At 43.2% G+C, this 24,955-nt stretch overlaps 1 protein-coding gene across 1 annotated transcript in view; it reads left to right on the forward strand.

Moving 5' to 3' along the window:
• KRTCAP2 (keratinocyte associated protein 2) overlaps positions 1 to 11,602 on the forward strand; it is a 47,241-nt gene extending 35,639 nt beyond the window's left edge. The window contains exons 4-5 of the mRNA XM_068097570.2: positions 4,826 to 4,892; positions 10,666 to 11,602. Of these exons, the coding sequence (XP_067953671.1) occupies positions 4,826 to 4,892; positions 10,666 to 10,783 (185 nt within the window). The 3' untranslated portion in view covers positions 10,784 to 11,602. The remainder of the gene's footprint in view (positions 1 to 4,825; positions 4,893 to 10,665) is intronic.
• The last annotated feature ends 13,353 nt before the right edge of the window (positions 11,603 to 24,955 follow it).

Here is a 24,955-nt window from a genome sequence, read left to right on the forward strand (position 1 = left end):
GAATGACTGTGTCTGCTCGTAGTCAGCAGTTGTAGATCTTCTTCCATTAGTAGTACAAGTAGTAGTCGTAAACCTTGTGTTGATGTTGTAGTGTGTTGTGATATATGTAACTCTTTGATGGTGGCATATCCGGTCCTCGGTGGTGAATTGGTTGAGAACCCCTTCTGGATTCATTGCTTCATTCCCAGGAAAGAGCTGCCAATTTGAATGACCGAGCCATAAAGGCATTTTTTAGTTCTTTAAACAAAGATGGATGCTTCCACATGTTTAAATCTTTGTATACTTTGCCACAAACAACCGTTTATTTTATTTTTTCCAGCAGCATAATTAATTTGTGATTCTGGGAATTTTGGCTATGTCCTTCTTTTCATCCGTCCATCAAATTGAAGAAAAGGAGCCTTTCTAATCCACTGTGTTTAAATCTAGAATGTTTTAAAGGGTAATTTTAAAGAGTTGTAAGGGATTCCAAATAGTAATTCTAAGGGGTTATAAAGGGCAATTCTAAATGGTTTCATTCGTTTCTCCGTTTTGCCTATTTCATAGTAAATTGCCAAATTGAAACGCTTCCTCTGGGCACTGGTGGGATTCATTACTTTATTAATTTTTTTACCTGCAGTGATCAATGTTTGTTCAAGGCCGAAAACATGGTGGCAAAACCATCAATTATTATTTATATAGTAATAGCAATACAAATTATCTGACAAAAAGAGTAATTCTGCTTCAAGGCAGGAGGCCATTACACCCATCAGTGCCTGTGCTTGTGTTACAACCCTTAGTTGTTAAGTCTTTGTTACAACTCCGCAGGCGCTCGAACTGCTGACCTCCTAGACACGGAGCGGACATTCCAACCATTACACCAGTAATATTTAATCTATCATGTCGAGCAACTCCATCATTTGTGGCTCAGTCTTTCTTTGCACAATTGGTCAACTCCAGAATTTTGATTATGCCCATTTTGCGAAGCAGAAATTTAATTTCTGACTTTTCTTACCATACATGGTTTGCAGTAATGTTATTTTCATACAATTACACCAGGGGTAAGTGTCAACAACAACAACATGCATTTTAAGGCCATGTTCCCTGCTAGAGCGGGGGTTAGCCTTGCGGTCCCCATGACAATCTTCTCCATTTTGCCCTATTTTCTGCATCTCTCCTTGTTAACCCCCTTGCCCACATTTCTTCTTCCACCATCTTTAGCCAAGTCTTTCTCGGTCTTCCCCGTCCTCTACTTCCTTCTACATTAACTTCCATCACTCTTCTCAACCAGTCACTTTCATCCTTCCTCAATACATGACCAAACCATCTCAACCTGTTCCTCTTCACAGCATCAATCACAGGCAATATTCCCATCATCTTTCGCAATTCATCATTTGTCTTCCTCTCTCTCAACAATACTCCGCACATCCATCGAACCATTCGCATTTCCACCCTTTCCAGCCTTCGTTGCTGCTCAACATTCATTACCCATGTCTCGCTCCCATAAATCATAACACTTCTCACACATGCAGCATACACCTTTCCCTTCAGCTTCAGCGACACTCTCCTCCTCATCAGCACGCCACTCAGTTCCCGAAACTTCTTCCATGCACATCTCACTCGAGCAACCGTTGCCGAGTCTGATCCACCTTCTCCATTCAGCATGTCTCCGAGGTAGCAAAATGTTTTCACACCTTCCAGCTTCACGCCGCCTCCAAGATCCAACTCAACATTTCCTCCATCTGCAGCTCCCTCTGTGCACACCTTACATTTGAATGTAGCTGCCACACTGGTTAATGACCCTCTCAGACCACTACATTTTTGATGAACCCACTCAGCACACATTGTACATTGAATGGAGTTCACTCCGACACCCTTCCTGCACACAGCACACGGCCACTTCCCAGTTCTTTCCACCTCACCACATGCTTTACCACTTGCCATCACCTTTGTCTTTCCGATATTCACCTTCAGACCTTTTGTCTCCATACATTCCTTCCACTTGTTCATCTTTTCCTTCAGTCCATCCATACTTTCCGCAATCAACACCAGATCATCTGCATACAACAACTCCCATGGTAAATCCTCCTTTACGGTCTGAGCCAGCACCTCCATCACAGCTACAAATAGTAGTGGACTTAGTACCGACCCCTGATGCACTCCCACCTTCACCTCAAACTCACCACTGTTCCCGTCCTTCGTCCTTACAGCTGTGCGTGCTCTTTTGTACATTGCCATCACTACTCTGATCAACCATTCCTCCACTCCTAACTTCCTCAATGCCCATGTCAATACTTTGCATGGAACCCTATCGAATGCTTTCTCCAGATCAACAAACCCAAAAAACAACTTCTTCCTCTTATCCATGTACTTCTCCTGCAACTGCCTCACAATGAAAAGCGCATCTGTCGTTCCTCTTCCTGGCATAAATCCAAACTGCATTTCGTCGATCTTCACTTTCTTCCTTATCCTCCTCTCCAACACCCTTTCCAATACCTTCATTCCATGCTCCAATAACTGTATCGCTCGGTACGAGCCACACTCCAGAGGGTCACCTTTCCCCTTGTATAGAGGGACGAGGGTACTCAGTTCCCAATTCACTGGAATGCGGCCTTCTTTCACCACCAGATTACAGATCTCTGTCATTCTCTTCACACCCCAACTTCCTGCTGCCTTCAACATATCTCCCACAACTCCCGTCGGCCCTCCCGCTTTTCCACTCTTCATTGCTTTTATCGCTTCCTCAACTTCCTTCTCAGTGATCTTCTCTGCCGGTCCTAAAACTGGGTTACTCTCTATGTTGCCATCCCATTCATTCTCTGTATTCAACAGCATTTCCATATATCTTTTCCATCTTCCTTTAATTCCATCTGGGTCGACAACGATTTGTCCCACTTCATCCTTCAAGCAACTCACCCCCATCACATCACACCTCTCTTTCGCTATGTGCTTTACAATCCTGAATACTGCTTTCTGACCCTCTTCCGAATCCAAGCGTTCTCCGAACATTTTCCTACATGCCTCCTGCGCCTTTGCTACCTCTTTCTTTGCAGCCTTCCTGGCTGCCTTATAACTTTCATGCTCTGCTGTTTCTGCTCCCGTACCCTTCGCCTTCTGCCACTCTTTGAACTTCTTCCTCTTCTCGTCAAGCCTCTTTCCAACCTGAACATCCCACCACCATGTTTCCGAGTGCCTCGGTGGTCCTTTTGTCCATCCACATACCTCACCAACGGCTCCCAACAGACCAGCTTTCATTGACATCCAACCACTTTCAAGCTCAACCACATCATCCTCTACCCCACTCAACCTCTCTTTTAATGCCTCCCTTACTGTCACCTCTTTCAACCTCCACACCTTCATTCTCGGTTGGTACTTCACCCGCCGAGCTCTCCTCGCACCTTTCACCCTTATGTCGCAGACAACCAAGTGGTGCTGTGAAACAGCCTCCTCCCCCGGGATCACCTTTGTGTCCCGGAGGTGCCCCCTATCTCGCCGACGCACCATCAGGTAGTCAACGGTTGTCGTCGACCCACCTGACGTGTATGTAACAAGCTTATTGTCCTCTTTCTGGAACTGAGTATTACAAATCAACAAATCAGCTCCATCAGCAAACTCCAAAATCCTTTCACCTTCTCCATTTCTCACACCATATCCGTAACCCCCATGAACTCCCTCAAAACCATCCATACTCCTTCCCACATGTCCATTCAGGTCTCCTCCCACCACAACAACTTCCTCATCTTTCACGTTTTCCATCAGCTTCTCTATCGCACACCAGAACTTGTCCTTCTCTTCATCGCTTCGACCAACCTGCGGAGCATATCCCGAGATGACGTTCACCAAGAGCTTTCCAATCATCATTTTCACCATCAGGGTTAGGGTTAGCAGGGGTAAATGTCGATTGAGAGAATTTACTTTTGACGGGATAGTGATGCCGATCAACTCTTCATAGTCGGGTATTTTTTTCCAAGTCGTTGGGTGACCGGCAAGACCCAAGAATATGTGCATGCTCCAGGTAACAGGTTATATAGTTTGGCTTTTTGGCTTGTGTGTAACGTTTGTTCAAAAAACAGGCCTTGCATGCATTGCTATATCTTGCAATGATGTATCTGGCCACTAAACTCTTAACACAGCTGAACTCCTCCCCTGTTTCTTTACCCATGCCCCTGTGGAATCTATGGTGTTTACATATTGGCTAAAGGCACAGACATGTCATTGTGAAATTGAAGGTCTTTTACGTGTGGTGCATGGGGGACTGGTGGGATAGCCTTGAGGTGCGTGCACTCACCATGGAGCTTTCTAGCCTGGGTTGTAATATTGCCCCAGCTATAAACTGTCATCCTGGTGTTTGGCAGGTGAGGTGATGCATCGATGTGTGTGTGCCTCCCTTGGACGAGTGATAAACTGTGTGTCCCGGCTGCATTAGTTAGTGGACCTTAAAGATCCCACGGTATCCTTTGCGAGGAGGTGACTTATTGCCTGCACCTTGCTTAAATTCCTGTGCTGACTGACTGCTGGGAAGGCAATGGCAAACTACCTGAGCCTAACCCTTTTTCTTCGTGAGGCAGCCAAATTGCGGATCATTTTCGGTAGGTTTTGTTCACAAGCATCTTTGTAAATAATCTTTCTGGTTATCGTAATTACCGGATGCAATAAAATAGCACCTTTGATATCTCTCTCTCGAACAAGTCGAACGTTCACCATATCGAAACAAGCTGACCCTGAGAGTATCCCACGATTTCTTACGATAAACTTTTAGTGATTTAGTTAAGCTCTGGGAGCCATTGCCTTGTTGCATGTAACCCTCAAGCCGAGTTATTGCTCATTGTTTTTCTTTTCTACCTTGCAGTGTTCCTTTGCCTGTTCCTGTCCCTGTTTGCTTCTGGTCTTATCCACCGGGTATGCGTCACGACTTGGTAAGGAATTGTATTTTGGAGTCTTTGGACTGTCACATTGAAAGTATTGAAAGTATTGAAAATGATGTGTGTCGTTGGTTGTTAGGGTTTCCTCAAGATAGAACGTAGCCTGTTAAGTATTCCTCCCCGAACCCCCGTTACGGTGCACCTCAGAGTCTCAAGAGGGAATGCGGCAGAAAGATTTGTTATTTTGTGTGTTCTAATAAACCATGGTAAAACCACACCAATGCAATTGTAAAACAAAACAAGTAATTGTATTAAACTCTCACATTCACAATAATAACACTATGAAAGAAAGCAGAATGAATCTATCAATTGCATCAAATGAACAATACATATGATGGTACCCATCATTCCCCCAATGCTCTCAAAGCATATTAACTCATGATACGCCAAATGTGAGTGGAATGTAACATTCTCCAAAGTCCGTGCACGAATCCCCACGCTGGTTGAAGGTGTAGGTCGTGCAGAACGGCAAGAACAGGCAGGTATCGGCACGGTGGCGAATGAGGAGTTATGAGGTGAGAGGTCGACATGGGAATTGAGCCGATAGGTAAACCAATGGCAATTAACACGATGAGGTTGATATGAAAATCCCAATGACAAAACAAGATACACCGAGCTGGCAGCCTCTTCGAGGACAAAATGGCGTATGGGCCTGTAATGGAGGCGATGGCTCCCTCCAACAATGACTCACACTTGGTGATAAAACCTGAGATGCACGTTTAATTGCACTCGCAATATATGACTATATCGAGGGCAATCCCTTTCCTGGGAACCCTCAACTCATTCGCGACCAATATGTAAAAAGTCCGCTCACAGCCTCGATGCGATGTTACGGCTGTATCGCTCTGATGGCCGTCTCTTTCTCTGCCCAGCTCCTCCTCCTTCTCTTCCGGTTCCTTTGCCGCGTTTTTCTTTTTTCTTCACAAACATTTATTTTTACCTTTTACTAAAGTCATCTCCATTTTATTAAAGTGTCTTCCTGTGTGTGTGTGTGTCTTTCTTTGTGTGTCTTTCTTTGTGTGTCTTTCTTTGTGTGTCTTTCTTTGTGTGTCTTTCTTTGTGTGTCTTTCTTTGTGTGTCTTTCTTTGTGTGTCTTTCTTTGTGTGTCTTTCTTTGTGTGTCTTTCTTTGTGTGTCTTTCTTTGTCTTTCTTTGTGTGTCTTTCTTTGTGTGTCTTCCTTTGTGCGTCTTCCTGTGTGCGTCTTCCTGTGTGCGTCTTCCTGTGTGCGTCTTCGTGTGTGTGTGTGTGTGTGTGTGTGTGTGTGTGTGTGTGTGTGTGTGTGTGTGTGTGTGTGTGTGTGTGTGTGTGTGTGTGTGTGTGTGTGAGAAAATTTTCATTGAGTAAAATGGAAATCTCAACGAAGATGATCTCAGATCCAATATTAGGGATGTAATTTTATATGCATCAGTGTGCTATAGAAAATCTTTTTATTTCCATTTTAACCGTGAGTTTAGTGGAGACATTAAATTGATTTGCTTTGTGACAAATTGATTTTGTTTTTAATTTGTCGTCCATTCCACGTTACGCTCCACTAAGCTTTCTCTCAAACGATGAATTCCTTAATCGAAAGTGACGCTAACTGCAGAAGCGCAATTTTTTAATTTTTTTTTCTCTGCCCATTTTTGTTATTTTTTGCATGCAAGTGGGACTTTGTGATTATTGTATATAAAAGTTGCAGCACATCATCATTCAGTATTGATGGCGTGGGAATTAAACGTGTTCGGTAGTAGTAATTAGAAATGCTCCAGAACTGCCTGTGTCAAAATTCAAAGTGTGTCTCGTGTTCGTGAAAACATTTGATGCGTGTGAGAAATGCAAACGCAAACTCTTCGGAGAAAATTTTTTATCGACTCATTATTTTACAAACGCTTTGCTCGGCTGTCTGGTGCACAGTGCCAGGGATTAGTGTGCCCAAAGGAACCTCACAATTATAACAGACATTTATTACTATTTTATTGCAGGCAAATTCTAACTCTTAATTGATAAATATGCCATTCATCTGGAATGATTTTTTGTTGTTGTTGTTGTTGTTGGTTATTGTAAATTAAACAGCTCCGAGGCAATTTGCGCAGCGACTGAATGCAATTCCTGCAGTTTATTGGCCGCCGTGTTTTGGGAGCTGTTTTGGGGCCGGTGCACTACGTTTGCTGACACGACATATGCTTGTTCCAATTTATTTTCTGCGGCCGTGATCTTTAGCTTCTTTGATCAAATTTGGCTCTGTTCATGTTCTCGTCTTTATGTTCTAAACCTCAATTGATGATTGTGAAAAAAATCCATTTGTTCTTCAAGACTTAGAATGCAAACATGTACTTTTAATGGTCGTTGATTAACAGTGACTACAATGAATTTTCTAATTTTGTTTAATTAAAAAGGCAAAATTAGTTCACTTCATGTTTTTTTTGACTCATTTGAAAGTTCCAAAGTCCTTTATAATCCCCCTGTTACTACTTTTTCTGTGGTTTCTAAGGCTCGTGAAAGAGTTGTCATGCACACAGATCACACACACACACACACACACACACACACACACACACACACACATACACACACACACACAGAGATGCCGAGCAAACCAGGGTTTGACGTTGGACAAAAACACCCATCACCTTTGGGAGAAGTTACTTCCCTGAATTTGCATTTTACCGCTGGTTTTCTCTCCACGGTCAGCTGAATGTTTTTGGAGAGGTATCCCCTTTTGCTCCTCGCCCCACACACACTCGAATGAGATGCCAAATCATGGTGGTTGTCTCTGCTTTATCCTCTAAATATTGAGTCTCAAGTGAGGGAGGAACACATCCTATTTTTGAAGTCTATGGTGTGACTCAGCGAGGGTTTGAATTAAACCGCCGACCAACCAGATTCGGATGGGGCTGTCTCACCACAACGCCACTGAGTTTACTTTCTGTACAATTTTATCAACACAAAAGCGGTGCTTCAGATATGGAAAGCTTCGTCGGGTCAGTCTTTTGGGGCTGCCACTAGTAACGTGTAACCCAATGCTACCTGTCGCATGGTCGGGTTGGCGCCGACTAAACTGACACACCTCACTGGCTTTGCTGGTGGGTTGGGTGACTGTGACACCCTGCCAGGACCAAAAACAACACCTGTCAAAGGACGCATAAGCTCACATAGGGAGCCAACAGCCATCATGTAAGGAGATAGTGTCTCCTACAAAACACCCGTCCAGTTTGGACCGGTTCAAGTCATACGAAAGACTTTTAAAATGGTACGTGCTGCTTCCTTGCTTGAAAAGGATAGAGCACGGATTATCCCCATCGTTGGCATCCATGGGGAGGAGGAAATTTCTCCTGGAGAAATGCCCTGCTTAGTGCGGTGAGAAAGGCAGTGGCATTGCTATGACGCTGCTGGTACCCAGAGTACCCCGGGAAGTGGCGGCTGTTACGGCACTTCCCCCAAGCTCAATGGCTTGTGTGTGTGTGTGTGTTTGTTTGTTTGTTTGTTTGAGTGAGAGACAGAGAACTCTATTCCGAGCCTTGTCAGCCCATGTATATAAAAAAGAAGCTTTGCTCTTCAATCCTGACATTACAGGCCCGATCTTGCATTACAAATATACTTGGTGTTCACGTTTTTCGTTGCTCGTCAAGCATTTTTTTTCTGCCTCCAGAAATCCAAATGTCACTGCTACATGTCAATCCCAGTAACACGAATGTCGGGTCACCAGGATTGAGCGGGAAAACAATTTGCACAAAGTCTTTATTCCTGCCGACGCATGCGAGAGGAGTCGGTACTAGGCCGCCTGCTTATCTTCAAACTTTCATTCCCACTCGAATGCCGAGTGAACAGCTGGTCGCTCCGCACAGTTGCTTCCAGATGTCAAGACGGGGTGCCAACTCCAAGGCCTGGCGCTATTCAAATGGAGCAATTATCTTTCTGTGGAAGCTGCGTGGTGGCAATAATGGGACGTCGATGGTGGAGGCCTGCGGAATTGCTCGCCTGCCTTGGAGCTCAAAGGCCGTTCACAGCTCCGCGGGTTAATCCATAATGAAGTACCATCAAATTACTTCCATGCCATTGTTGCGTTGCCACTTATACATTCTCTTTTGCTCTCCTTGTCCAGCCGTGCACCCTTTTTTTTAGCTTGTAGCTGCCATCGCTTAATTTCCCCATTAAAAGCATTGGCCTGGAATGGAATTAAATGTACATATCGTGTTCTGTGTGATATCCTGAGAAATTAATCAGTGGCGATGACTACATTTCTTGTTACTCAACCGTGCTTTTTCTCATTAGTTGCATTTGCCATCAAAACAGCTCCAGTCTTCCATTGGCGAAATATTATTTTAATAACGATCGGTTTCTTTGCATTCTCCAAGTGCGGAGGATTTTTTATTTAATTAAATGATGGAGAATTTCATTTCAAGCTTGTTTTGTTGTTTAAATAGATACATTTTTGGTTTTGTAGGTTTGTTTTTAATGCTTTTTAAAAAGTAATTCCATGGCATATTTTCTCCAAGTCCATGTTTTATTGTATTTATTTATTTTATTGTGACCTGTACACAAAACTATGCAGTAATAGGATGTCGGTAGGGGCCTGCGGAATTGCTCGCCTGCGCTTGAGCTCAAAGGCCGTTCACAGTTCCGTGGGTTAATCCGTAATTAATTTCCATTGCGTATTCTGACTTCCGCCAGAACCCTGGTGTTGGGCTAGCGGCTAGGGTGCCGGCTTAGGATCCTAGGATCCTGGGTTCGGATCCCGGTCGATCGCTGAATTAACGCCAGGGGGGTTGACTCAGCCTGTCATCCTTCCGAGGTCGGCTAATTGAGTACCAGTTCACTGGTAATTCCCTGCTTGTCGTTAAAGGCGGCAAAAAGGGTTGGCGTCAGGAAGGGCATCCAGCCGTAAAACATTGCTTCAAAAAGGGGACCAAAAAACAACAACAACCACGGTTCCCGAAAAAGGCCAACCCCCGCTTTGTGGGGAAAAATGGCCTCTAAAGGTGGTTTTATTCTGACTTCCGCCACCAAAGGTGGGCAGAGTTTGTTTTCACCCCTGTATGGCTGTTTGTGAACATGATGACTCAAAACGTTGTCGACGGATTTGGACGAAACTTGGTGAACACGTTTGGTGCTTGACGAGGAAGAATTGACTCTTTTTTGGTGAAGATTCTAATACGGATCCGGCCTATCAGTGGGACACAAAACATAAACGTCATAAAGGACACAAACAACGAGCATGCATAACTCGTGTTAGATGGGGTGGTGTAATAGACACTGGGTAAAATGGCAGTAAATTGCAGAATTTATTTATTTTTATGACTTTTACAATCTTTATTTTGTTTTTTTAATTTAACCATATACTTGAACACGGTAGAACACAAATCGCCTTCTTATTACTTCCCCGAACCTCCATTTTTGAATTACTTGGACATGTTCTATAGGGTGGTGTATAAGACTACCGCAGTAGTGCTAAACTTCTGGATGTTTTTTTTAAATGATGTTTAAAATCATTGTTTTATCAAAATTGAAGTGTTGACTTAAACACTTCATGGGGTATCATGTTCTATAAACTCTCCAGTTAAATAATTGCTTTCTTTGCTTTATGTTTAATGTCCAGTGCTTTTCATGATAAAAGGCCCATTCCTCGAACATATCCATTTCCCATTGGGCACCATGTAATGTTTTTGCAATGGACCTGCCATGTATATGCTCTTGATTAATGAAACAGGACGCACAATTTATAGTGATATATATTGAGATTGTTTACAGCATGATATTCCTGATTTATTTTTTTCTCTCACCTTTGCAGTTTGATCTTTTCACTGCTACTGCTGTATTACCTGAACAAGGTGTCATCAAACTTCTACCAGTCACCTGCCAACTCAAACCTTCCTGTGAAGACTGCGAAATGGAAGAAGAGGAACTAAAGCTGTTTGTGAGATTCAAGATGACACAGAGAGAAGGATCTTTTAAATCCCAAGATCCTTTTATATCAGAGGTCTTTGGAGAGGAAAACCTGTAGAGAATAAACTTTTTTTTTCAACAAAGTACGGACAGACACGCGCTTGTGTTTTAAGGGCATGCTTAAAAATGGGAAAGGGGGTTTAGAATGGAGGAAAGGGGAGTTGTTGAATGTACATGTGGTGAGGGGTTAAACTACTACCTTTTTTCTTACTTTGCTTCTTTTTGGAAGTTTTGCGGTGACTCAGTTGGCTCACCAGTATTTGACAGGCAATCTCTTCGTTCAGGGTACTCTGCATGACGAAACATTCTCTTGGTAAGGATTGCTCTGGGTGGTTTGTGTAATATCTTTGTTATAAAGATGCGGACACGCAGAGAGCATCAAGCACCATATTTATTCCAGGCAACGGCATCACAGGCCTCACTCGGCCCCGCCCACAGCGGCCTCACTCGGCCTCACTCGGCCGTACACGGCACTACAGTTTGCCATTGATTTTGAACTGTGGGCAGGAATTTGAATTTGGTCGTGGTGCTTCCTGGTGACGGTCGCCTTGCCTTTGTAAAAGACAGTGCGACCACCCCTTGCCCAAATTCACCAATGCTTGCAGAGCCCAGTCATAAAACCAGATTCGCAGGAACCCCAAGCAGCAATATTGATTAAAATTGGAGCCAATTGACTAACCCTTGGAATAAGCAGATAAACTGTGAAAATGATTATATAATTTTAATTCATCACTTACTGTGACAATGCTAAAGGCAATAAAATCAATATGTCCGATTCCGAAGGAGGTAACATGGTATCGAATCTAACAACTCGGTGATCTGATTCAGTATTATCACGTGACTTTGTGGGTTGATCCCCCACAAAGGCTAAATCGTGCCCCTGAGGGGAACCTTGTTCGGATCCTCCAGTGCAATGAAAACTATGCCCTAAGGTGGAACCAACACCTCAGTCATGGGGCAAAGCAATCACAAAACAATAAAATGAACATTCCTACATTCTACTAAAAAAAATTCATATGTAAGATATTGGCTCTTGGAAGAGTGAGGTGGTAGAGGTCAAAAACGGTAGTCTTGGGAGTGGGGCAGCAGGTGCATGCAGTAAGCTAGGGAGTAATAAAATGACCATTTCTTTCACACAGTGGCGCATAAGAGCTGCCGATGCAGTTTCTTTGGCTAAAGAGTACAATCGTGGACAGGTCGACGCTCCAACCGCAGGATACTCGAATGGCTCATTACCCCAGTCATTACCCACGAGCACATCAAGTGTGATACTCATTTTGCCAACCTCGGAACGATGACAGGCTGAGTCAACCCACCTAGTGTTATTTCAATGGTGACAGGGCCTCAAACTGAGCAACCTAATACATCTTAAGCCAGGCACGTTAATCATTATGCCAACACCAGGGTAACAAGCATTCTGAGTATTGCGCTGCAATACAAGTCCCCTACCAAAGTTCAAAGTGCCATAACATTGTCAAAAATGATCGAATATGCAAATTTATGCACGGTTGATGCTGGTTTTCAAACGATCTGAGGTAGGCTGAGACACGTGTGTCACGCCTCGCCTCGTTGATAAGCCCGCAAGGTCGCTCCGTGGAGCAGCCTGCACGTATTGCACTGTGTGAATTATATAATTACCAACTCACTGTCTGAGGTACTGGGGATTCAAGAGATATCCATTTTTTATTTTTTTTCGTTTAATTAAAGATATCTGCCAAACCACGTGCCCTATCGCAAATTCCAAAACGACATTTTAGTAGACTGACATGCTGAACAGATCTGTGAAGTTGCCCCTCGATTGGATCAAAAATGAGGGAGGATCTCGGTTTTAAAGGTTCATGCTTAAAAACGTCATAACTCTGAAACCATGTGATGCATGACGTCATGCTCGGTGACTTTTTTGTTCGTCATGGGTATGCGATTCTGCCTGCAAAGTCTGGCCTCGATCTGTTCAGCCGTTGCAGAGAAAAAGGGGGTTTCGTGTTTTCACGAAAAACAATATGGCGGCCGAACCACGTGACCTGTGACGTCATAATTACCATTAAAATATTCTACAGACCCTACGGTGAAAATTTGATCTCAATCGGTCTTATTATTGCAGAGAAAATGGTTTTTAAAGGAAATTAAAACTTAAAATGGCACTGAGTTACAGATGGCTTCACAGATCAGAATTATCAGAATTCCCAAAGTTCAAAGTGCCATAACTTTGTCAAAAATGATCGAAACGTCGTGAAGTTCGAACTTGATCTGTAACTTTGCATGAGGAAACCATGTACCAAGTTTGAAATCATTAGTATTAAGAGTTTAGAAAAAAAGTCCGAAAACTGTTCTTGGCGTGACAGACTGATGGACGGAGGGACGGTGTGTAAACCTATAGTCCCCTCCGGTGTACACCGGTAGGGGACTAACAAGCAAGAGCGCTGGGAACTAATGGTAGGGAGGCAAAAATGAACAGGAAACGTAGAAGGGTCCAGGAGGAAACCTGCAAGTACAATGTCGGCCGGGTTAGGTATGGTTAAGGGGGTCGAAAAGATTGGTCGGGATGGGGGTGAGATGGTGGTGTACTGCCAACTTTAATCCTTGGATGGAAGAGTGGGATTGAACAGCCTTCGGAAGACAGTCCTACAAATGAAGGGGAAAAAAAAAAACATGGGGTGGATTTTTGCAAGGCTGGGTTTTTGGAACTTAAATTTGCAAGAATGTGTGTGTGCCTCCTGGAGGAGTTGGGCTGGGACGGAAACGGCAGAGGGAGTAAGACTGAAACGTGGTAAAATGTGGTAAAACAAGCCACCTGTTGGTGATTATGAAAGCATCAGGCCTTGTGCTTTTGCCTCAGCGTGGTAAATGCCAATGGTGTTGATAGCTTTAGATTCCACAGAATCCAGGAGAGACATATGAACCGAAGCTCCAGCCATGGAGTACTACTACTCTGTTGAGCTACGGACAAACACCTTTTAGGCTACGAGTAGTTCTGTTTTTTCAAGGAAAGACATGGAATGATGGTCTTTGGGGTCAGCTTTGGGATATGTTCAGCCCATGAGAGTTCACAGTTGATGGTGAGAGAGACAACTTCTACCAGTCGCTGGCTGCAGAAATATCCAAGTTGGTTCATTTGATGATCCAGCCGACTGACGGTGAGACGGACAGATTTATCAGGATCTAAAGATACACTACATGGCCAAAAATATGCGGACACCCCTTCTAATTCGTGGATTTGGCTGTTTAGGCCACACCCATTGCTGACAGGTATATATAATCAAGCACACAGCCATGCAATCTCCATAGACAAACATTAGCAGTAGAATGTGCCTACTGAAGAGCTCGGTGACTTTCAACATGGCACCGTCATCGGAAGCCACCTTTCCCACAAGTCATTTCATCAAATTTCTGCCCTGCTAGAGCTGCCCCTGTCAACTGTAAGTGCTGTTGTGAAGTGGAAACGTCGAGGAGCAACAACAGCTCAGCCGCGAAGTCGTAGGCCACACAAGCTCACATAACGGGACTGCCGAGTGCTGAAGCACGTAGCGCATAAAAATCGTCTGTCCTCGGTTGCAACACTCACTACGGAGTTCCAAACTGCTTCTGGAAGCAACGTCAGCACAACAACTGTTCGTTAGGAGCTTCATGAAATGGGTTTTCATGGCCGAGCAGCCACACACAAGCCTAAGATCACCATGCGCAATGCCAGGTGTCGGCTCGAATAGTGTAAAGCTCACCGCCATTGGACTCTGGAGCAGTGGAAGCGCGTTCTCTGGAGTGATGAATCACGCTTCACCATCTGGCAATCCGACGGACGAATATGGATTTGGCAGATGCCAGGAGAATGCTACCTGCCCAAATGCATAGTGCCAACTGTAAAGTTTGGTGGAGGAGGAATAATGGCCTGGGGCTGTTTTTCATGGTTCGGGCTACGCCCCTTAGTTCCAGTGAAGGGAAATCTTAACGCTACAGCATACAATGACATTATAGATGATTGTGTGCTTCCAACTTTGTGGCACAGTTTGGGGAAGCCCCTTTCCTGCTTCAACATTACAATGCCCCTGTGCACAAAGCGAGGTCCATACAGAAATGGTTTGTCAAGAACGGTGTGGAAGAACTTGACTGGCCTGCACAGAGCCCTGACCTCAACCACATCGAACACCTTTGGGATGAATTGGAATGCCGACTGTGAGCCAGGCCTAATCGCCCAACATCAGTGCCCGACCTCAATAATGCTAATGGGGCTGAATGGAAGCAAATCCCCACAGCAATGTTCCAACGTCTAGTGGAAAGCCTTCCCAGAAGAGTGGAGGCTGTTATAGCAGCAAGGGGAGGGGGGGGGGGGGGTACCAAGTCCATATTAATGCCCATTATTTTGGAATGAGATGTTTGAGGTGCACATACGGGTGTGATAATTGGGTGTCCACATACTTTTGGCCATGTAGTGTATCTATAATCCGGGTTGTCATCTCGAACCAGCTGGAAACTCATTCTGGTGTCTCGCAGGAAGGATGAGGCATCAATGTGTGTGTGTGTGTGTGTGTGTGTGTGTGTGTGTGTGTGTGTGTGTGTGTGTGTGTGTGTGTGTGTGTGTGTGTGTGTGTGTGTGTGTGTGTGTGTGTGTGTGTGTGTGTGTGTGTGTGTGTGTGTGTGTGTGTGCGCGCGCGTGTGTCGTCCCTCGGATGGACGTTAAGCTGAGTATTATAGTTTGGCGTTAAAGATCCCACGATGGCCTTTGGCGAAGAGGAGGCGAGTCATCGCCGGCATCTTGACAAACTATTACAAAACTGATTGCTGCCAAGGCAATGGCAAACTACCCAGTGTATCGCTTGCCAAAATAAAGTGATTCTGCGTCTCCGATGTCTGAACAAACAGCTCATCGTGATGCATGAAGAACTGTTACGGTATTTGGCGATTCTTCATATACTTTCACCTTTAATAAATATGAATCAGATATAAACGAAACACTCGGCACAAAGAAGTGAGCTCGACACAGACATTCATGTGTTATTTGCTCCCGAGTCTCGGAAATTCTTTCTCGTCCTAATTGAATATTCTTTTTCGTGTTTTCAGACTTTTTAAAGTTAATAATTTTTTTGCTAACTCTTTTTTTTATCTCCCATTTCCCCCATTTGAATCCAACTCCAATTCTGAATTGTTAACTCTGCCACTAATGGTGGATGGAGGTTATGCTTTCATCCCTGTCTGTTTGTTACTTACAAAAATCGAAGATTTTTCAAGTATATTGGTTGGTCTTGTGTGTTATTCTGTCTGTCTGTTTGTTTGTCTCTCTGTCTGTCTTTCTGTCTGTCAATCGCCTACAGGTCACAATTGTAAACCGACCTTCACGAAGCTTCACTAAATGGTAGGGTTGGTTATAAGGAAGAAGCCTGTTGATTTTGAGGTCAAAGGTCATGTTGAGGTCAAATTTCTAAATTGTCATTTTTCATCCACTTGACTTGAGAGTTGAACTGCATTTGCATATTGAGTCACTGAATTGGGAAATCAACTATTTTAAGGTCAAAAGGTCAACTCAAGGTCAAACTTCTAAAATCAATTTTCATCTGTAAAATCGTCACTTTTCATCCTATTAACTTGAAAAATAACAGGAACTGCATAGTGCTCCACGGAATTGGGAAAGCAATTTTTTGAGGTCAAAAGGTCAAAGGTGGACTCACTGTAAAACTTCGAATATCATCAATTTTAATCTGAAAAATAATTAGTTTTCATCCGATTAACCTGAAGATTGAAAATAATTTCATAGTGCATCGCAGAATTGGGAAAACAACTATTTTTGAGGTCATACGGTCAAAGGTCAATGCAAGGTCAAACTACTCATATCAATTTTCATCTGAAAAATCATCAATTTTAATCCGATTGACCTGAGCTTTGATCAAGACCATCAATTTTAATCTTAATGAAATGGACAATTTGATGTATCCATGGTGACTTTTTATTTTGGGGAGCTGTGGATTTTGCAAATATCGTGCTCTGCATGACGTGATCTTGTTTATTTGTCTGTCAATTGCTTACAGGTCACAATTTTAATCTGATCTTCACTAAATTTCACCAAATGGTAGAGTAGGTCATAAGGAAGAAGCTTATTGATTCTGAGGTCAAAGGTCATCTTGAGGTCAAATTTCTAAAATTATCATTTTTATCTGATTAACTTGAAAGTTGAACAGCATTTGCGTAGTGTCACTGAATTGGGAAACGAACTATTTTTGGGGTCAACATGCCAAAGGTCAACTCAAGGTCAAACTTATAAAATCAATTTTTGTTTGAAAAATTGTCCATTTCATCCTATTAACTTGAAAATTAAACAGCAATTACAAAGTGCATCACTGAATTGGGAAAGCAAACGTCTAAAATCATCAATTTTCATTTGATAAATAAACAGTTTATATCTGATTGAACTGAGCTTGAAGACCGTCAATTTCAATCTTAATAAAATGGACAATTTGATGTATACATGGCAACTTTTTTTGGGAGTAGAGGTGAATTTTTCATGTACAGTATCGTGCTCTGCATGACGTCTTTCTTCAATGTTTGTGAAAAGGCTATCTCAAAAAGTTGTGGACGGATTCCGTCGTAATTTGGTGGACAGGTTGGGGGTGTGACACGGAAGAGAAGATTAAATTTTGGTGAAGATCTGGATCCGAGATTTTTTTTAGGTGATTCTTCACTATTGAGCGACAGGACAAAAAACGATATATAGCACGATATCTCAAAAAGTTATGGACGAGTTATGACAAAACTAGGTGCATGAGTTGGTTCGGTGACAATAACAAGCCGATTAGATGCTGGTTCAGGTCTGGACCCATATCCGGCCTATCAGTGGGGTACAACACGTGTTCAGCCTGGTGGAGGTGTGTGCTCTACCGAGTGCCGTTTTAGTTTATTTGGCAATCATTGATGGCGAGCTTGTTACAAGTGACAGTATCCCTTATCCCTCCATATGTTGCCAGATGTTGCACATCCGAGTTTGTACTGCAGTGACTTTTGAGTGATCTTTTGAAATACAGGTTGTCCATTGACTGGTTGTAGTTGAAGGAGATCACCAACAAAGAGCATATTTTTGAATCCGAACCAGCCAACGGCTCTTCCAACTTCATGTGCATGTGTACAAAGTTGAGGCACCATGGAAACTTTGTTTATAACAATCATTTTTTGCTACAAACGATCACTCTTTGCGACGATTTTGGTAGGGCCCAGGAAGAGCCGATGAATGGTGATCCATCCATGTTGAAAGTTGTTAAACCAGTTCTTTCTGCAACAGGACATGTTAAATCATCAGATGTCCATAAGTGGTGAACTCATGATTTGATGGTTTTCTTGAGGAAGGATTTGCTGGTACCACCAACACCACCGGCCAACATTCAAAGTGGTGTAAAGTTCCAAGAACATTAATTTGCATCATGCTGTTGTTGGTGAAGAAGGTGACTCTTAACCTTGTCAAATATGTGCCTCTGGTCAGCGTTGAGCATCCCTACTCCCTGTTCTCAGGTGAGAACATCAGCCAAATGAGCGTTAATGTCAAACAGCTCTTCTATTGCTGTTCCCGCTTCGTCCATCAGCTGTGGGTCATTATCTTGTTTACTGATTTTGTGCTCTTTGCCATCAGCCTGCCTGGCATCATTGATCTCTTGCATGTTGGCCCTGGCTTGTGACATCTACAATCTGGTGTGTTAAGCAGAGCAGGTGCTTTTGGCATGCAGTACCGACAACATCAGCACACTGTTTATAGCACGAGGCAAGATTATTTGTTAACAAGGTTTCGATATCCTGTACCTTCGTGAGTGATTACCATTAGAGAATGGAAGTCCCCACCACCAGATTTGTCTATACTTCGAACGCTCAGGTGCCTCCTAATTGCATCGTATGCATGATTCAATAACTGGACAACAAAAAAAACTTTTTGGCTGCAACAAAGGGAAATGCAGGTGTTTTTGGCTAAATCGGGGCCGCTGATTTCAAATCTGGAGTCAGAATTTAGCCAGCACGTCAGGTTTTCAAAATATATACATGTATTAATGATACCTGTCATGCTATATTAGATACTATATTATTGCAGATAGCCACATTGTACATCTAATATCAGTGCTTAGTAAGTACTTTGACGTCATATTTAGATAACAATGATTGATCTCCATGTATAATGTGTAGTATACAAACCAAGAACATAAACAAGTTGCAGAAAAAGAAGTTAATAAAACATCAGAACATGGTAATCTTAGGAAGGGTGTAAACTTTATAGGGAAATCTGCCCCATTGTGAGTGATTGAGAAACAACACTTCAGGTTTACACTCTTCCTTGTAATATAGTCAGCGTAGGCCCTGTTCAGACATGTTCAGAGGTGTGTGAGGCACTTGCTCTTGCGCTTGTGTGTGGAATTGGTCTCCCGTTGTCGGAACCAGCAGTAATCACCCATCATGTTTGGGTTGAACCGGCCTTGATACCTAGTTTCCATGACCGAAATGTCTTGGTGGAACCTTTCACCATGCTCATCGCTTACCTCACCCAGATTAGGTGGGAAGAAATAAAGATGAGATAGAAGTGAATTTTAAGAGACATCCTGCAGCCCTGATGAGGAGGAGAGTGTCGCTGAAGCTGAAGGGAAAGGTGTATGCTGCATGTGTGAGAAGTGTTATGATTTATGGGAGCGAGACATGGGTAATGAACGTAGAGCAGCAACGAAGGCTGGAAAGGGTGGAAATGCGAATGGTTCGATGGATGTGCAGAGTATCGTTGAGAGAGAGGAAGACAAATGATGAATTGCGAAAGATGATGGGAATATTGCCTGTGATTGATGCTGTGAAGAGGAACAGGTTGAGATGGTTTGGTCATGTATTGAGGAAGGATGAAAGTGACTGGTTGAGAAGAGTGATGGAAGTTAATGTAGAAGGAAGTAGAGGACGGGGAAGACCGAGAAAGACTTGGCTAAAGATGGTGGAAGAAGAAATGCGGGCAAGGGGGTTAACAAGGAGAGATGCAGAAAATAGGGCAAAATGGAGAAGATTGTCATGGGGACCGCAAGGCTAACCCCCGCTCTAGCAGGGAACATGGCCTTAAAATGCATGTTGTTGTTGTTGTTGTATCCTGCAGCCCATTCGCTGATAGGCCTTTAGCATGTTGTCCACTAATTCAGCACACTGTTCAGCTCTATGGTTCCCAAGAAAGTTCTGCACAACCAACACAAATGCTTTCCATGCTGCAAACTCAAGTGGGTTCAGTTTATTTTTGAACTCGGGATCAGACATCATTTCTCGGATCTGGGGCCCAACGAAAATGCCTGCCTTGAGTTTAGCATCAGTTTTCTCTGCGCCAAACTTCTGAGATATTGGAAGCCATTACCATCGTGATCCAATGCATTTACAAAGTTTTTCATGAGGCCAAGTTTGATGTGAAACGGTGGAAGGTAGACTTTTTGTGGGTCTACCAATGGCTTATGATGCACATTGTACCTGCCAACAATGTGTTCATGCCTTTCAGGCCAGTCTTTTACAACATAATGATTGCTGTCATCGTGGCTGTTCCATCGGCACAAGAAGCACATGTATTTTGTGTACCCCAGCTGCAGCACGAGGAGGAGAGAAATCACTTGGAGATCACCACAAATGTTCCACTTATAAAAGTGATTAATCTCTCAGATTATAATCTGAGAGATTAATCACTTTTAGAAGGATTTCCATGGACTCGTACGTTTTCTTCATGCCAACAGCATGAGCTACAGGAACAGAAGGTGTTTTGTTACCATTGTGCAACAAAACAGCTTTGGGGTTCACTTTGCTGGAGTCTACGAAGTCTCCATTCAGTGGGCACATGTTTGTTTCCTAGCTCATGCATTAGGCCATTCACATCAGCACAGAGACAAACATCATTTTCTATCTTAAGAAAGGCAGCTAAGTTTGTGTGGCGATCACGGAAGTGGGAAATTTTGTGTCCTTCCTCTAGGAGATTCCATTGCTGCAGTCTGGAGCCCAACACTTCAGCCTTCTCCTTTGACAATGACAGATCTCTCACCAGATCGTTTAATTCTTCTTGATTTAGCAAGTGTGGCTTCTTTCCTTCAGACTCAGGATCGTACAGTTCATCCATATCACCCATATCATCATCAGAGTTGTCATCGCTTTCATCTATAGCAGCTTCTGGTGGAACTGTCACAGGAGAATCCAGGTAATGGGGGACCGGCTTCAGAGCAGACTTACAATCTGGATATACAATTTTTGACTTGTTTTTCGTTGAGAACCCAGCAATATTTGTCATACAAAAGCAGCAGTCAGAGTGATGATTCGTTGGCTCACGCCATATCATTGGCACAGCAAAAGGCATTCCCTTCCTTTTGCCACTCAACCACTGCGTAAGCCCTGGGATACACACGGTGCAGCAAACATGAGGTGCCCAGCTCTTGTCTTGGTCTCCAACTTTACATTCAAAATAATACTTGTAAGCAGCTTACACCCTCTTGGTAAGGTTCGTGCGCTGGCTACGTGGAGTGTATTTCCCACAGATATAACAAAGGTTATCAGGGTGATTCACACATCACACAGCCTCACCTATTCATGATGCCTCTAGTAACATATGCCTAACCTGAAAATATACAGAAAAATATGTTAGGTTATAACCTGAAAATATATAGATACTATTAGCATGATATGAATTCCAAACTTGATACATTCTTAAAATATATACATTGCATTTAAACATTTTAGTATCAAGTTATTAACTCCTCTCAGCACGGAAGCGGCACGCAAAATTGTAATGCTGCGTGGAAAACTTTACTTAAAAATTCATAGCTTGATCAGTTTTCATCCATTTTTTAAAAATAATTTAAAGTGCATTCTAAAGCTCTTTTTATTTGAAATAATATTATACAACAGTTGTATTGCTATAATTGAAACAAAAATACAAAAAATAATAATTCATGATCACTCAAAATCACCCACCAGGGCAAGCTATTGTAATTGGACCATATGTAGAACTCAACATCCAGACGTGCTGAGAAAATGCTGACTTCAGATTCAGAATCAGCAAACTCGATTTAGACTAGAACATATGTTTCTACCCCAGCAGCAAAATCTTTGTTGTCCAGTGTAATTTTCTCAACACTAATGAAAAGTTGCTGCTCTCAGGATGACAAGTTGACCACAACAGCCTCCATCTATGAAACAAACCAAGTAATGACCTTGTAGCTCCGTAACGTTGCTGTGAGGGTCTCAGGAGCAACTCTGGTGTGGTGTTCATGAGGACATCCATCATCACATGCAGCGAAGGCGGTTCTCAGCATGGGTTCATGAAATGCTTGTTTAATGTTAACGATGGCATCTACTTCTGCGTCACTGACTACTTTACATTCACAACAACATCTCCATTTCACAGGCTGCTGTTTTCCCTTTTGATTTGCTACTTTTTCATTTTTGACTTATTTATTTAATCAGCATCTACACATGAATGGGAATGGCAGAGGGACTCTCTCCTGGCTGATCGGCTGAGTCATAATAGTAAGGCTGAGAGGAATCGATCTTTCCCCAAAATCAGCTGGTCCTTGAGTGTTGAGTCCATAGACTGTTCTTGTGGCCTTGAGCAAAGCACCAGCGTGCTCTTTGCGCAATTACAAGGCTTTGTTGAGCAATATTTTAGTGCTATTCTGCTCAAAGTTTTAATCATGACCCGATGCAATGTTTTTGCTGCAGTCTTGTACTTTTTTTTATACTAAGTTGAGGATTCTATAAGAGCGAATACATAGAATATATAATAAAGAGAGTGGGAGACAAGAGGGGGAGAGAGACAGGGAAGCACTGTAGAAGACAGAAAGACCACCAACCTGCCTGCGGTGAGAGAATGAAAGGTCCTCAGAATCGGCTTCATCGCGGGAGATTCCAATGATCCTGAACGCTTTGGTTTCTACAGCGCGAAGCCGAGCTGGGTGTGAGGCAGGAGCACCAGCCCAGAGGGGAGAGCAGTATTCCATTGAACTGCGGATGAAAGCCTTGTATGTGGTGAGGAGCTCAGGTGTGCCAAGGAAGGACTTCGCACGACGGAGGATGCCCAGTCGGCGACTGGCTTTGGAGGCCAGATTGGAAATGTGGTTTTCCCAGGAAAGATCATGGCAGATAGTGAGACCCAAAAGCTTGAGTGACAGAACTTCTTGGAGAGGATTTTTGAGAAAGTAGATGGGAGGGTTGTCCAGTCGGTCTTTTTGGAGAGACATCGTAAGAGTGTGAGATTTGTCAGGAATGAAAGACATGTTCCACTTGTTTGACCAGTCTGTGATTTTATCCATGTCTGCAGGGAGTGAAGAGGCTGCTGCTTGCCCATCTGAGGGATGAAGACCGTGTCGAAGGCATGAGATATGTTGAGGAAGACAACAGCTCTGATTTCCTGTCTGGCATTGAGGACTTCCTTCCAAATTGCTTAACCTTTAACCTTTAACTTTAACCTTTAATTTTAACCTTTAACTTTAACTTTTAACTTTAACCTTTAAATTTAAGAAACCTGTAACTGTTTCCCTTATGTTTGCATGCAGAGCGAGGCATCAATGTCTTCATCATCCCTCGGATGGATATTCAGCTGGTGGGCCAGTCTGCCAGCATTGGCCATAACTGGATGTAAATATCCGATGGTTTCTTTCCTGAAGAGTAGGTGCATTATCGGCAGCACCCTGCACAAATTACAAACCTTGTTACCTTCAGTTGATCTGGAGGCCTGTCCAGCTGGTTCCTGAAAGATTTGAATCAAAAACATTCCTCAGCTGACCTCACAAGAAGCAGAGAATAATTGGGTCTGTTGTAGTAGTAGTAGTAGTAGTAGTAGTAGTAGTAGTTGTAGTAGTAGTAGTAGTAGTAGTAGTAGTAGTAGTAGTAGTAGTAGTAGTAGTAGTAGTTGATTCATTATGACCTCGTTCTTTCCATTTTTCCTTGGAGGGGAAAGAAATTTCAAAAAAGGCAAAAAAATCCATCTCATCCCATGATCGCATGCCAGTCTGTTCTTGTGTTGAGCTGGATCCTTGCCATGGCTCCATCTTCCATCAAGTCCGTGACGCCTCATTTGTCTCGTACTCTCTTTCAAGGGCACGAATATACCTGAGATCAGTTCGAGGTGCACGCCTTTGCTTTGCCCACTTTCTCTTTCATCATTTATTTTCTTGTTGCAGGAGTTGCAGGAACACAAAGAGGATCTGCTTGTACTCTCGGAATAGATTCCTGAAACAAGTAACCATTACACATCCTACACATGCAACCATTGTACAAACAACTTAAGTTTGAATACAAGTGTTGCCCGGTACATTCGGATGCACAAATTACTCAGGGTTACTCACTGGAATATTTTTTGCTGTCGAGTCGCAAAATTGAGACTTTCGAATTTTTATCAACACTTCGCAATACAAAGTCACCGTCACGTTGTAGTAACTTTACAAAGCCAAATAGTTGAAAATATACAAGAATAGCCAAAAGTAGGCAAAAGTAGGCAAAAGTAGGCAAAAGACAAAAGTGGCGGTGGCCTGACACAAAAGGAAAAGAAACAATCCCCGTGTCAAAACCAACCTCCCAGCACGCACATCAATCATCATGGGTGGAGAAAACTCTGATTTACTAAAATAAAAAAATAACTGTGCTGTATCTCATCAAAAACCAGCACTAATTGCATCCGGAAATCTACCACTGGAACATCATATAACATGTGCTCAGCCGCCGGATCCAAAACCATCCGGCCATTATGTGCAACATTTTGTCAATCGAACACGACACCTTGCTACTTTATACACCATCATGTTTTTCAACGAATACTACGAGTATAGTTGCCATTAGTCTGGCCTCACACACAACCTCGTGTACGAGCGTTCACAAAATCATGGCCGACACTCTTCACTCTCAAACGTGTCGCCTCACAATCCCCCGTAGCTTACGTAACTTCTGCTCCCAATCCCCATGGCCCGTTAACACTCGCGGGATTACGCTACCTTCCGGTGTGGATTTTCGTTGTTTTTTTTCACCACCCAGTTACATTCTCCCCTGTAAAAAATCACCATCCATGGTGATTAACACCTATCTTTGACTTCCTTCACAGCCTCTCTGAAAAATCCAGTGCCCAAATTCGTCAGTAACTGAGACACGACCTCTAGACTTAAAGCAACAGCGTTACAACTTGAGCGTGG

This window comes from Myxine glutinosa, chromosome 6, assembly GCF_964187855.1.
Source record: "Myxine glutinosa chromosome 6, kmMyxGlut1.1, whole genome shotgun sequence".
Taxonomy (NCBI): Eukaryota; Metazoa; Chordata; class Myxini; order Myxiniformes; family Myxinidae; genus Myxine; species Myxine glutinosa.